A 14768-nucleotide genomic window follows, 5' to 3' on the forward strand; every position below is an offset into this window, starting at 1 on the left:
CGGGGGGGGGGATTCGAATGAGATTGAAGCGAGAGTCCAACGGAAAACTCTCGGCGAACGCGTCGGGTCGAGAGTCACGACCGAGCTTTGGTTAAAAAAAAAAAAAAAAAAAAAAGGACAGAAAAGGTCGGCGCCTTCGTGGTCGACTGCGACTTCCCCCAATTCCCCAATTCGTGTCGATGCGGGCTGATTTCACGGATACAAGACACTGACGGACGGGTCGCTGACGAAGTGTTTGACGGAAGAATTTCAAGTCGCGCAGGTTCGTTTCGGAGTGAGAAGTGACGTCTCGCAACATTAGATCCGCGAAAAGACTGAATGCGATTGAAACTCTCAGAGAGAGTCCAGCGAGGCTGAATGTACCTTACAAATCGAACAATCTAAGTTCAGGTCTATGTTTTGCGTGTTCGTGGTCACGTTTGATTTCAGTCCCACGTGTTTTGAAATCCTGTCGCCGGAATTCAAGGTCTTTCAAAGTGACGCAATTCTCAACCTGAGACGTGATGATCCTTTAAAACAACCGTATGACGATATAGGTACATTTAGGTTATGGACGTTTTCACTCGGGAAATTCTCTCAATCGATGGAAACCACGGAATAATTGATTGAATTGCGCATTTTATTTTTTTAAAACAAACATTTTTGCAAATGCACAGCGAATAAATGTCGAGTTGATGAAGTGCGTTTGTTTTGCGTCCTGTCATACATATCGAGAAATGTCAAAACTCAATGTCGCCTCCGATTGGTCGAAGCAGACATTTGTGTTTTTAAAAAAAAAAAAAATAAAGATGATTTTTTTTTTTTTTAATTTGCCATTCATCGCCGACTCATCCGCAGTATCCGCCGCATCTTCCGACTCCTACACTTCCAGAATTTGCAGCTTGGCCCTGCACAGTGAAAAGCGTCAGAAGACTGTAATAGCGGGGGACCATCACGACTGGACTGCAGCTGGAGAACCAGTTTTCGGGAGTTAATCAAGTCCTGTTCTTTTTTTTTTTTTTTTTTTTTTTAAACCCCACTTTAGTATTTAACTTCCTTATTGAGGTGCCCACAGTAAAGTCTGCCACACTTCCAAAAGAAACCATGGCAAATAACGTAACTTTAAAGATAAGGAAAATAGAGCAGCAATGTTTGTGTTTTTTTTTTTTTGTTTTTTTTTGCACAATGTGTGTGCACATTCAAGTAAATAAAAAGATATAAAGGAAAAATAATCTATAAGTCAAAGACAGATACATAAGAATCTCCAGTCTTTGTTGGTCGGATTGGCACTTTTGTGAACAGGAGTGCATTTTCATTTTATTCAGAAATATAAATATCTTCTTTTTCCTGTTTGATGCACTGGATTATTTTCTTTTTATATATATATATATCATTTTTTTTAATCCATTTTACGTTGCAAATTCTGGCAATTCTTCGCACAGAATTATCCAGGAATCCGAAGACTTCAGTTATAAATGCCGCCGTACACGCGTGTGACGTGTAGAGTGAAGTTCTTGATGGTCAATTATTACGCGATTTGACCTCTTATGTCTGCGGGGCGCGGCGGCCGCTCTGTGGATGACGTCCGAACAGCACTAACGAGTCGCGCGGTCGTCTGAAAGTTGAAACGCTTAAAAGCGCTGCGCTCGTGATTTTTTATTTATTTTTTGATGTAGAAACGAAAACGGAAAATTAAGACGCGCCACGATATTCTTTGGTGCAGCCGGTTTTGCTCGACCCACCGGTTCTTGTGCAGAGAAGCTTTAGATCCGGTCGGGGCGTTTCGGTAATCCACAGAACGAGCCGTCCCGGTCTGAATTGGGACAGAGTCATAGAGTCAATCAACCTCTCCCTCACACAGTGCCCGTCAGTCAAACATCATCCGACCACAGTTCTGTCCCATCACGCAAAAAAACCCAAAATAAACAAAAAAAAAAAAAAAACCCACCCGGACGACACCGGGCTCGTCTCAACCATAGCAAGTCGTGTGGCTCGGAGCAACGGCCGATCCAGTTTCCATAAAGGCGCGTCCGACCCGGGAAAACGTCCCAGATAAGAGACGAAAACCCCCTTCGCCCCCCCCCCCAAAAAAAAAACAAAACGAAAAGCTAAACTCAAACGGTAGCCGTTGTGGAAAGTTCCCGTCTTGCTCCGAGCCACTCATCTGTGTGAGGTGTGTGTACAGTGTCTGCTGGTGTTGTATGCAAGTGTGCATGAAGTGTGCGCAAATATATATGTAGAAATATATAATGCAAATACATCAAAATTCAAACTTTGAATTTTTGTTGCTGTTAGGCTCGTCACTCGTCCGACACGTATCCCTGGTGCCAAACTCTGCGACTCGTTAGCGGGGTGGTTTTTTTTTTGGGTGGGGTGTGGGGTGGGGTCAAAGAGGCGATGCGTTTTGTTCCCCCCCCCCCCTTGCCGGGCAGAGAAGAGAAAATATTTACATCGACAGCTATCGCCACGACGGACCCACGCAGACGCCATCGCCCGCCGCATATTCCCCCGTGTCCTCCACGATTATAGTGACACAGAATGCCAGGGGTTATACAATCGACTCTACCACTGTACGACACGCCACCAACACCGTCACCAACACGATCACTGTGAACACCGCTGTTAAAGCCTCGCACCACACCCCCACCGCTCCTCCCCACCCCCGGGACGCTCGCGCTCCGTGTTTGGCCAGGGACACTCGGTGACTGTAGGCATCGTTATCGAACACCATGCAAAACAACAAAAGAAGAAACCCTACCTTGTATGGTCGGGCAGGGCTTGGAGGGTGGGGGGGGGGGGAGGGGCAGGGTAGTCCGCCAGGATCCGGGATTACCCTCGCTTGCCCCCACCCACCACCCCGTCTTTAAAGAATCCCTCCATCTACGTCTTTTATTGGTTAGATCACTTCATAATTCAAAATGATTATTAACACAGCACACGACGAACAATTGGATCTCTAACTATTCCACCCTTTAAACTATAATTCCTTCTTTTTTTTTTTTTTTTGTTTTATTCTTTAAAGCATATCCTCTAAAAACCTGAATCTCTCTCCTATTAGGAGCCCTTCCTGTGTACAAGCGTATCTTTCTCCCCCCGATAAATGTGCTTTAAAAGAAAAAGAAAAAGAAACCCACACAAGAACGCCCCTCCCCCCACCCCTCCAAAAAACCAGGGTGGATGCTTGTGCCTCTAAACCACCCATGAAGAGAACAAATTGTCATCAGCAGATATGCAGAGGCCAGCCCGAAATCTAGAGAGCGTCTCCAAACGAGAAAAGACAGGAAAAAAAAAAAAAAAAAAAAAGACTGGTAAAGAAGCAGATAAATAAGAGCAGGAAGGAGAAACGATTCAGAAAGCAGGAGGACGTCATGAGCATTTCATTTTGTCTGACTGACATCAAGAGCTGGGCGTGTTTTACCTCACGCCCCCTGGGTCCCAGGGCATCCCGGGCAGAAGGAACGTCCCGTCGGAGAAAGCAATCAAAGTATCTGAAGAGAGCAATCGTTGTAACTGCCAATGAGGAAACCGACAAGCTGTCCGATGGCAGGAAGGTGTGCGCGGATGTGTGCGTTTCGACGCCGAGGGGCAGAGGGAACGCTTCCTCTTCCGTTTGGCGAGAGTCGGTTCACCGGGGGGGGGGGGATTTGTTATACGACGGAGGGCGGGACAGTTTTTTAAACTGTCTTCCAATGGAACAACTGGAAAAGGTGGGAGGTATGGGGGGGGGGGGGGGGGGGGGGGGGGATCACAGGAAAGAGGGTTGCTGACTTATAGCTGGAAGCCCTCCATGGGGGCTTCCTGCTGGGGGAAGAGGAACTGCTGGTTGGCCTGGTCCACCTGGGGGGCCAGGTTGCTGTCCTCGTCCTCCACGCCGAAGTAGTGCTCGATGAGGTCGAAGGCCTTCTGGTAGATCTCCTGGTTGTCGTGGCTCTGGAGGAACTCGATCTTGTCCAGACCTGGAGGAGACGGTGGAAACGGGACGATGATGGATGCAGGTTTGAACGAGGGGGGGACTCGAAGAAGCAGTCGACAGTGCAAAAGTAAAGAAACTCTTGCACAGCAGCGTTTCCATTTCTAACTTTTAGCTACTGTTGATTTACTCCAGAAATGCCCCAATTTTCTAAACAATAACTACCCCGGCCGTGGTAAATAGTTCTTCTGCACATAAGCAAGTAGATGAACAATAACAACGTTTCCTTCAGAGTGTCCTGACTCCCAGTAGATATTCTCCTGGGACTTGACAGTCACCATAGTAACAATCCAACTTCGTCTTCTGGTAATATGAATATCCCTTTACTCCCACTGTTAATGTTTATAGCGTATTGTTCCCTGCCTGCATGTATGCGTGGTTTCATTGCAAAAAAATCCAAACCACTTGTGGGCTGACATGCCAACTAGATTGTTTTCAAAATGTTGCTGTGTAAACATGAAACGTTTCTGAAACGGAAAACACAAAAAGATTTTCACTTGAATCGTTGCGTGAATGGGGACTGGAGGTGAAAAGACCCTGAAGCTTAACACTCAAACATTTCCTGTATTAGATACTATTCCAAAGAATCGGAAGTCGCCAACGCGCTGTGGCCATTCTCTCACATGCTGAGAAAATATAGAAATAAAATAAAAAGAACCTGAACGCTCTCACAATATGATCCGCTTGTGTTCCTTTATCGGATGTGATTACGAGGGTTAATTTGACATCTTGTCAAAAACCTTCTGTCCTTTCAGCCACCCTCCACCCCCCAACAGTATAGTCGTATACAACCAGTAAAACCCAGGGGAGTTGGAGTGTGTGTGTGTGTGTGTGTGTTTTTGTACCGTAGGCTTCTTCGATGAGGCTGCAGTACGGATTGACCCCGCTGCCGTTGTTCTCCTGCTTGGCCTCCTGTTCGCCCAGTCTCAGGATGTTCTCCAGTCCGTTGAGAGCCACCTGAACGATCTTGGAGTCCATGACGGTCAGCAGGTCGCACAGGGGTTTAATGCAGCCCAGGTTAACCAAATACCTGCAGGGACAACGGGCAGACGTCTCATTTGACGACGAAATTTGATTTGAGACTGCGGGTTGTTGTACGATACGGCAAAAATATTGATCGTGACGTATCAGTGCAAGGAACGGATGAAAAGAGACATCAGGAGAGATAGCATCACGCGAATGTCATCCAAAGTGTGGGAGCACTTCACACTAAATGTACAAAAGAAAGACGTGTGACCTGAAAACAGAGAAGGCTGAGTCAGCAGTTTTTTGTGTCCAAGTGTCAATATATACATAACCACAGGTTATGTATATATTGACACTTAAGGAAGATAATTATAAATAGAAGTTGAACTAAAACGTAAAACAAATACAGGTATTTTTTTCCATAATTAACAGAAATGGTCATGTTAAAGTAGCGTCTCTAATTATAAAATATCCGATATCAGAGAGATTCTTAAACTGATGATTTTTGATGCTTTGCGGCAGAAAACGAAGAAGTTAAGCCTTTTTTAAATATTCTCTCCTCACGACTTGTTTGGCGAGTTAAACCTGCTGATTTGGTTTTGAAGGTTGGAAGGAGATAATCATTCTCGCTCCTCGTGCGCCCGCCTTTCCCCTGATACAGTTTAAAGTCCTCTACAGAATCCACTTCTCCAAAGCCCGATTGTCAAGATGTTTATCCAGAGGTCCTGATCTTTGTGACGGATGCCACGCAAAAATAAAAAGCATCCGCAAATAAAGAGTGATTGCAAAAAGAAAAAAAAAAAAAAAGAAAGAAAGAGATAATCAAGTGAAGGAAATGTGACCTGATCTGCTCCGGTGTTCCTCCAGAGGTGGCGTTGGTGATGGCCCACGCCGCCTCTTTCCTGGTTCTGAACTCCGCTTTCTGAAGAATGTCGATCAGCACCGGAAAGATGTTGGCATCGATTACCGTCTGTGGGGGGGGGAAACAAGTGAAATCGGCTTTACTTTAGTACATTCTGTCAACACTTCATGATCAGAGGAGTAAATATTGTTTTCAGACAGCAGAAAAAAAAAAAAAGAGGTTGGACTCTTTTGGAAAAAGACTCGCAGGCATCGGTTGTGATTACATAAAGGTCAACACCTGCAATAAGGCAATAACGCTGTGGTGCAGACACATTTAGTTTAATCTGCTGTAAATAGGCCTCAAAGAAACAATCAACATTTTTACTCCTCTTGAAAATCTAATCATGACGCCATCCACTTTGACATTTACGGCAAGTAACGGCGTGAGAAAAGTTCCCAAAACGTCTCATGAGGGGGAAACTTGTACAAGCACGAGCTGAGTAACGAGGACGCTTCACGTTGAAAATGTGAGGGACACAGAAAACTAGCAAAGAGGGGAAATGGGTTGCATTAAATTGAGTCGGAGGTTTTTTAGTGGCGACGGTCTTTTTCACATAGAATTTGTTGACATCACTTTAACAGACCAGAGAACGGCAGAGAGAAGAAGAAAAGAGAAGGCGTCATTCAAGTTTCAGAAAAGTTTCGCTCTAAAACACTTTGAAAACATCCGTTCAGACGAACTGCTGAAAACGTTGTAGTTTACCTGTAGGGCCACTAGTGGGTGCTGTTTCTGTCATAAAACCACCTTTGTATGCATGCAAAGAACAGTACACAGTAAACTTTGAAGCCAATTTAAACGGTCTTTTTCTCGTTGTTTTGGTCGACTATTAGCATAATGTCCCGATTGCATCGGTGGATCTGGGATTGGTGAATAGTAACCACGCCATAAGTAGCATCAGCAATCCAAAAGCTAACGTGTCGGCAGTCTGGACAATGAAAACAACTCAACAGCCAGTTGTAATAACTAATTTTGCTTGACAATGCAAACGATATGAAGACGACTATGGAAGAAATGTGTGTCCAACCTGCGATGTGATCAGTTTTACTGAACACTGTTCATGTTGTAATTTATTATTGTTTCTATTTTAGTCAAATTGTTTCACTGTTAAGTCGGAGTCGCAATTTTGAATTTTAATTTCTTGTCACAATTCAGGCAGAGACGCTTAAACTAGTTTAAGTGGATCAGAGATTCCAAATAAATATTTTATCTTCTTCTCTTTTTTATAGGAGAGCACAGAGTGATATTGTCATTTCTTTTTGTTGTGAGCAAAGTTAAAATCATTGAGAAGAATTTTGATTCTATAAGTGACTTTTACAATAATTCCAGCACAGCAAAGTTTCCAATGAAGCATTTAGCTTTAGACAACTTAGTCGATACTATAATATAATAAAAGTATATTCGCACTATAGCAACAGCAAAGCAACTATCGAATTGGGAAATTATCAGTATCAGCAGTTACTTAAACCCGAAATATCGGATCGGTATCAGGGGCCAAGAAGTGTGATCAGGACGTCCCGAGTTCAAACACCGTTGTGTAGAGTGTAAACAAGGCCTGAAGCCACAGACACGGGAAGCGTCCCACCTGTATCTGCGCTCTGTTCCCTGCTGTGATGTTGGAGATGGTCCAGCATGCCTCCTTGCGAATGGACTCTTTAGCACTGCTGAGAAGGTGGAGCAGGCAGGGCAGGGCCGAGCAGTTCAACACCACCTGCACACAGTGAAAGCAGCTTGACAACGGTCCTGTCATTTCAGTACATTCATTAGAAAACCTGTTTAATTACATTTATCTACACTAATATTCATCCCTTGTACACCCATTCTCGGCAAAATGTCAACATAATCATGCAGTTAGACCAGATCCCATTGTCTGCACGTTTTTACGAGGATCGATTAGACGAGGGAAGTCAAACATGAGGTCTGTGGGCCAGCGAGAGGCTCCAATCCACATCAAACCACCAAGCAAATGGTGAATGTTTTATTGAAACCATTTGGTCTATTTCTAGTTAAATACCACCTAAAGCTTTTTACAAGTAGTGACACTGGGGAAAAAAAAAAACCCTCATAAGTTCTCATATGCATCTACCATGAGCAATCGCACAATATTAACCAACATAAAGCTTAAAACCACCTTGACTTCCATAAACACTGACCTGCGTCTGGATGTCGTCTCCGGTCACGATGTTTCCCACAGCTCTCAGTGCAGGCGAGGCCACCTTGTAGTCGGTGTGCCTGCGGAGCGAGGAGAGCATTGAAACTATTTTACAAGTCAAATATGCGGGCGGTGGAGAAACGGGCGGGTGGGGCCGGCGCTTACATGAGGAGCTCCACCAGGCGCCTGCACACGCCCGAGTCGATGACGGCCTGGATCTTGTCGTTGGGGCCGTCGGAGAGGTAGGACAGGGCCCAGCAGGCGTCTGCCAGCAGGTCTGGGTCAGAGCTGAATAACAGCCTGGAGAGGACGGGCAGGCAGGGCGACACCTGGGACGCAGATGAGGAATGAACCGTATTCGTCACGCGTGCTTTGACAGCGCGATTCATCTACTGCTCCGTCTTTAAGATGCACCTTTGCTTGGTGTGTTTTAAGTAGTACCTTTTCAAAAGCAGGAGGTGGATTTTTCCCTCGACACAGATTGGACAGAGCCCACACGGCGTTCCTGATCATGGTCAACCTCGCTGATTTGGTCAAAAGCCTGAATCAGAAAAAAACAGTCAACTGTGGAGCAGGAGAATCCAGAAGCTTTTTTTTGTTTTTTTGCGGGGGGGTGGTACAAATGAACTGACTCACATCAATAGTGGTGGAAGGATGTTGCAGTTGAGCACATAGTCCCTGCACACTGCGCTGTCCCCGGCGATATTACCCAAGGCCCACACGGCCTGCCGATCAAGGAACACAAACTTTAAATCGGATATTATTACAGTCAATCTTTACAAATCGTCAAGAAAAAGATAAGTTCAGTCGCTCCTTTAACAATCTAGAGGTGTAAAACAGAAGCCTGAAGCAGACTCGTCTCTCCCCTACTTGTTCTTGAACGTCCTCGTAGTCGGAGTTGAGCAGTTCTATAAAGATGGGCACCGCTCCGGCCTCGATCACCGTCTTCGTCTGGAGAGACGTGCCCGACGCGATGTTGGTGAGCGCCCAGGCGGCTTCAAACTGCGGGCGCAGAAAGAAGAACAGACCCCGCCCCTCAACATCACCGAGCTCACAGACTTCTTTCATCAGGGTTAACAGGCACGAGTTTCATTTTCCTCTGCTGAACACGGTTTCTGATTCGCCAGCTTGCTTGGCAAGAAAACTCACAAATTAACGATGCAGGAAATTTAGATGTGAAGCAGAAACAGATTTAAGTCGATACAAAACTGGACCACGGGTTTAAATTGGGCTTTCAGGCCAGAGTTTATCTTTAGGCTCCGTTGACACGACTTTTTCCACCATGTGAAAACACAAACCTTTTGAAGTCTTTTGGGTGTCGGTTAACATGACAACTAAGAGAAAACTAATACGATTTAAAAAACAAAGACTTTTCTGAGTTGTTGTACATCATCCGGTGCCCATCCATCCCCCCCCGTCTACTGTGGCATGTGGAAACCGTTAAATAATGAGTAAATTCCCTGCCCTCTGCATCTGCTGGGAATTCTTTTGCTCAGGATTTGCCGAGGACTCAGGAATGGCCACTCCTAAATGAATGTGGAGGAAACACTGGCGGACATCGTTGTCAAAACATTGCCATTGTAAACGTAAAACATCGGCGTGTAAACGGGGCCTCAAAATGTGTGTTGTAAATAAGATAAAAAGATTATTGATCTCAACCGATATGGGTGTGGAAATGAACTGCTGTAATGCAGAATGACGAGTGTCGAGTGTGTACAAACCCACGTGTAAAGAATAGTAAACATGTAAAAATCTAGAAATCAACCAACAATAACAATGAATCTGTTCAAAAATAAATAAATAAATAAAATGTTTATTAGAATAATTCAAAGTTTAACTGTTGGCTGGTTTCTTTTTGTTGGGTTTGCTTCCAAACAATTGAAAGTAACATGGTGGTAGAGCGCCTCCACCGTCCCGGGAGGTTCCAGAGTGTGTGGGCGTTTCCATGTTGTCCTGAACTGACCTGTAGCGTACAGTTGATGCTCTTCTTCAGGAACTCCACAAACCTTTCCACCACTCCGGCTGTGTTTATAACTTCATCGATCGGTGGGTTCGGCTCTGGAATGAAGCAAAGGGAGGAGAAAGTGTTAAAAAAAAAAAAAAAAAAAAAAAGGCACATGGTGGAGATGTATGAAATAAAGTCGACCAGATGGGGAAACAATCTGTACCTTTGGAAAGCAGCTTCCTGAACTTCTGTGTGGTGGCCAGCTGAAGCTCGGGGTCTTCTGAGAAGAGCATCTCCACCATGTCTCTGGTAATGACTCCTTCCTGTGGAGGAAACAGGAGCTATCAAGAGCGGACTTTCCTCCTTTTATAATATGAATTAAGCTCACTACATGTTGGCTAGAGGAACACAATCAGCGTGAAGCAAGCTAAAGATTGAGGTTTGTGAAAGCAGGCATGCTGAAGGATTCATCCCATCTAAAACATTCTGCAGTGATAAAAAACAGAAACGCATGGGCTGGTTATAGGGCTGAACGACTAATTGCATTTGCGATAATATCGCGATAAGATAAAACAGAATTTTCTAATCGCAAGGGCTGCGATTTGACTGCTCACATGATCTGGTCACGTGACGACTTGCGCATCCTGCGCGTGTCATCTGCCCACTTTGCCCGTATTTCCCCTGGAATTAATAAAGTGATTCTGAGGTTTGAAAGATAGAACTAGTTTATTATGAGACGATGACGTCACGTAGACAAAACTAGTTTGTACTGCTTCCTTTTCTGTCCTGATACTAACCTCAAGTTGTCTTTTGAGAGAATACATGCATACATTTGTACAATCCATACATCACTATAGAGAGGAGATTGTTACAGCCTCATTTAACGTCAACAATAAAGATAATAATAATATTAAAGCATACAGAGCTCTCCTATCAGAATCGTATCGGCAGATATACAAATTTAAGTATCGAGAAAAAACGGTGCATCCCTACTGCAATGTAGGGAAACCAAACTGCTCAAAATCCTTCATGTCCAGCCCTGCATTAGTATAGTGACCAAGCCTGGGTTTACTGCTTTGATAAGCACAATAGACAAGCGGTTGGCTGGTTGTGGTGAACGCTTACAAGACTGCAAGTCACAGTATTTCGTAAGTTTCCAACTGTAATTGAAGTAGAAGACAAACTGTCTTTCATATTAATACATGCTTCATTTTACTTTATCTTAACATAAGCCTAGCCTATAAGAAAGAACAATTTATGTATAATAAATCTGATATTGTTTATTATAATACAGATTGATTTATTGCTTGTGTTTGTTGAAAAATACATGAGAAAAGGACCTTGAAAAAAATCGCATATTAAAATTGCAATATTGAGGGGGAAAAAAATCGCAATTAGATTTTTTCCCAAAATCGCTTAGCCCTAGTTGGTGACCGTCATGGTGAACTAATGATTGACTGCTGTGCCCATTTTTGACAAAACTACCAGCAATACATCTGCTCCAAAGAGATCAAGCCTGTGTATTCAAACATCTATAGCTCAGATCAGCAAGTACTAGCATTTTGTGATTATTGAACACTTCAAGATCTTGATGTGTAGTTCTGGATCGAGACCGCACTGGTTGAATTTGTGGTTCTGCAGTGCGGGTGATACAAAGCTTGGATGTTGGACAGTTGGATGACCATCTTTTAGGGAGTGACGAGGGAAAACGTGACACTCACTGTTACCGGCGAGCTGAGGTACGAGTCCACCAGCGGACTTTCGAACATGGTTTCGTCTTCATTAAGAACATCGACGTTCCTCCTCTTGAAGAGCTGCAACGAGAGGATTGTTGGTGAGAGGCTGCGGGAGAGTCTGGAGATTCAATCTGGTGAGGAAGAGGTTGTTACCTGTTGCTCTCGCTTCTGTTTCCTGAGCTGGATGCCCTCCTCCTCTCTCCTGCGCCTCATCTCCTCGGGGTTCAGTGCTTTGTTCTTGTAGCGGTTCATCCGGTAGTTATCCTTGGCCGGACTGGCTGACGGCTCTGTCGAGTCGAGAGGACACGGGGAGATCGGGGTTAAAAGGTTAGTCTTTGGTTTTTTGTCTCAGGAAAGTTTTGCCGAGACAAGGAGGTGGTTCAAAAGCTATACATCGTATAGATGAGTAGATACTGAGCCACCGTTTATGTATTTTCAAGGGAAAACAAACATTTTGTTGTGTTTTGGGTGCTCAAAGCCACTGCCAAAAGCTACTGTCTCGATGAAAACGGGTGAATACACTACATCCCCATGGAAGCATGGGAATACTTTTTGAAAATCCATAGAGATGGTGGAAAATGAAACTTTTCTGAAACGCTGCTACAGGTCATGCACCCCACAGCTGGAGAAAATAGTTCTTCTGCAAGTGCGCAAGTAGATGGACAATAAAAAAGTTTGTCTCGGAGCGCCATGACTCCCAGTCCATGTTCTCCTTAGACTTGGTAGTTTTATTTTGACAGTCAGCGTAATAACTATCCAACTTGGTCATCTGTCCATACGAATGTCTGTGTACATCCATTGTTAATGTTTAGAATCCATTGTTCTCTGTTTGTGAGTGTTTATGACAAAACCAAAGAACAGCACCGACTCGTGGCCTGGCACGCCAACTACATAATTTTCAGTGTTTCTACCATTTCCTTGTAAACGGACGTCATTTTCAAAACACTGCAGTGTAAACATGAGATTTTTCTGAAATGAAAATGTAAAAATACCCAATGTGTTTTCACTTGAAAGGTGGTGATAATGGGGTCTGAGGTGTGGGGGCAACAGTGACAGAGGAGGATCACTTCTGTAGTAAATATGGTGGGACGATGAGTTGGCTCCTGAGGTGCCATTCAAACAGAGTTCATGTCCTGGTTTCTGAGCCTCAACAGAAGCAATTTCCAGTACAAGCTCACGTATCAGTTAAACATGCGTCTGGATGCTCTGCTGGGAGGACAACATGCCAGAGCAGGAATCTCTGGGGGGAGCCGGGTTAGACAAGGGGAACAAAGACTGAAAGAACTACGTCACGCTTAACCTGAACTCCACTGATGTAGAGTCAAGATTAGGGTATGTACACACCATTTTCCAAGTGAAGAAGCATTGTTTTTAGTATTTTGCTTTCAGAAAAAATTTGCAATTACACAGCAATGTTCTGAAAACAATGTCCATTTACACGTAGACGCAGAAACACTGCAAACAATGTCGCCAGTGATGTAATGAGCATGCAGGGCCATGGAGTCAGGCGTGTGTTCAAAAAGTTGCATTTTCAGTAGCTCAGAGCACCGTTGTCGTGTAAACAGACCCCAAAACACAACGAAAGTTTTCCAAAAACATCGTATAGACAGGGCCTGCGGTCAAATTGAACTATTGGGCCAAATTGACACTGGCCAGATGCTTCCTTCGTTCCTACATTAAATCCAAAAAACAGCAGGGAAAGTCTCGGTCTGTGTTCAGTCCACATGTCCCAGGATGTTTGTAAAAACACCCATAATGCAACAGTACAGCTTTATGTTGAGATTGTAGTCACTTTTGGTGGCATTTGTATAATTTTGTAAAAATATACGCATTTTCATCACGTATACTCTTCAACATAAAAGAAAAATATAATGAATCTTTTTTGGTATGCCTTTCTTAACTGCCTTGTTTCAATGCGTTTCCTTCATTTCTTTATGGAGAACCATAAATTGCTAACGTTATCCCGTGAAAAACCATCCTTTAAACGACAGAATCGATGAGAAGCAATAATCCTCTGGATTGCTCTGGAAAACACTGGAGTCACATGTTGCCTGATTAGCATCATGGCTGTCAGATTTGTCAGAAAAATCAAGACAAGGTGTGGATGTGGCTAATCAATGTAATCTTGGTGACTTTTTTAATCCCTTTTAGCGTATTCGTGAGATATTGTCTTCAGACTCGTCAAATAGAGCTAAAGGTCGCCTTAACATTAGGCTAAGCTAAGCGTACACAACATGCTACTCGTTGCTACCCTGCTTGTTTGTTGGTCACTAACTTAGCAATCACACTGATTAGAAAAACGATATATACACACAAGCATAGCGCTGGTATATATTGACACAAGAGGCAATAAGGTTAGACGTTAAATGTGTATTTATGAATAAATACATGGTGGCATGAGGCACGATGCTAGCGCTGTTAGCCAACGTTCCGCGATTTGGTTGAATAGTTGCGTTTCCCCGTCTTTCAGGTGCGTGAAACCGTCATGTAAGGCATCTAAAAAGTGGTAAATAACGTCAAAATGTCAAATATCGTCATGACAATTTGTTAAAACGGGGATAACGTGAAGTGAAGAGTCATACGTAGCGCGCTAACGCCTAGCCGCTAAGCTAACGACCTGGGTTTCATAATCGTCCCTTTTTCGACGACGCGGAGATATTCTAACACAAACCTACACTCGAATCTTGACCGCAGCTTACCCATCGTGTCGTGTGTGGTTTGTAATGTCGAGTCGTGAAGCTTTAAATCGATTTGAAGTCCTCTGACACTTCTTAGCTTCTGGAGAATTTGCTCCTGTAAGCAATATGTCCGCCGGAGACGGAAACGACGAGCTCCACCACCGAGGGCCGACCGGCAGGGGGCGCTGCAGGCCTGCAAAACAAGAGAGGAGTTGCCAGGTCTGATAGTTTTCAGACCAAAGGCACAGAATCGTCCCTGGTTCCTCCTTTCCTATCTATTTTACCTTAACCCCGTGGATGACGTCACGGGGTTAAGGAACGATATTAGGAGGCTACATTTTTTTTTTTTTCATTAGATCGTTTGCAGGTTGATTCACGGCGGTCAAACCAGCCCGCAGGTTTAAAAACGAAGTCAAAGTGAGTCTGAACAGCGACTTTTTT

The 14768-nt window shown here is 44.1% G+C and overlaps 1 protein-coding gene across 1 annotated transcript; it reads right to left on the minus strand.

Annotated features, from left to right (window-relative positions):
* Positions 1-2997: 2997 nt before the first annotated feature.
* On the minus strand, positions 2998-14462 carry LOC308123125 (importin subunit alpha-7). The gene is made up of 14 exons (XM_080485416.1): positions 14349-14462; positions 11803-11936; positions 11635-11727; positions 10137-10236; positions 9932-10026; positions 8839-8970; positions 8605-8693; positions 8410-8509; positions 8134-8297; positions 7970-8048; positions 7402-7527; positions 5758-5885; positions 4795-4979; positions 2998-3935 (listed from the first exon to the last, which is right to left on the minus strand). Exons 1-14 carry the CDS (start codon positions 14350-14352, stop codon positions 3748-3750), a joined length of 1617 nt encoding a protein of 538 aa, XP_080341542.1. The 5' UTR covers positions 14353-14462; the 3' UTR covers positions 2998-3747.
* Positions 14463-14768: the final 306 nt, after the last annotated feature.

This window comes from Lipophrys pholis, assembly GCF_963383615.2.
Source record: "Lipophrys pholis genome assembly, chromosome: 17".
In the NCBI taxonomy this organism is placed as follows: Eukaryota; Metazoa; Chordata; class Actinopteri; order Blenniiformes; family Blenniidae; genus Lipophrys; species Lipophrys pholis.

What these genes read in the sequence shown, in the direction of transcription:
- LOC308123125 (XM_080485416.1), bottom strand. An exon ending in GAGACGACATCCAGACGCAG is followed by an intron (nt 7,528 to 7,969) that starts GTCAGTGTTTAT and finishes CACTGTGTGCAG; the next exon opens with GTGGTGTTGAACTGCTCGGC. An exon ending in CCTCATCGAAGAAGCCTACG is followed by an intron (nt 3,936 to 4,794) that starts GTACAAAAACAC and finishes CGTCTCCTCCAG; the next exon opens with GTCTGGACAAGATCGAGTTC.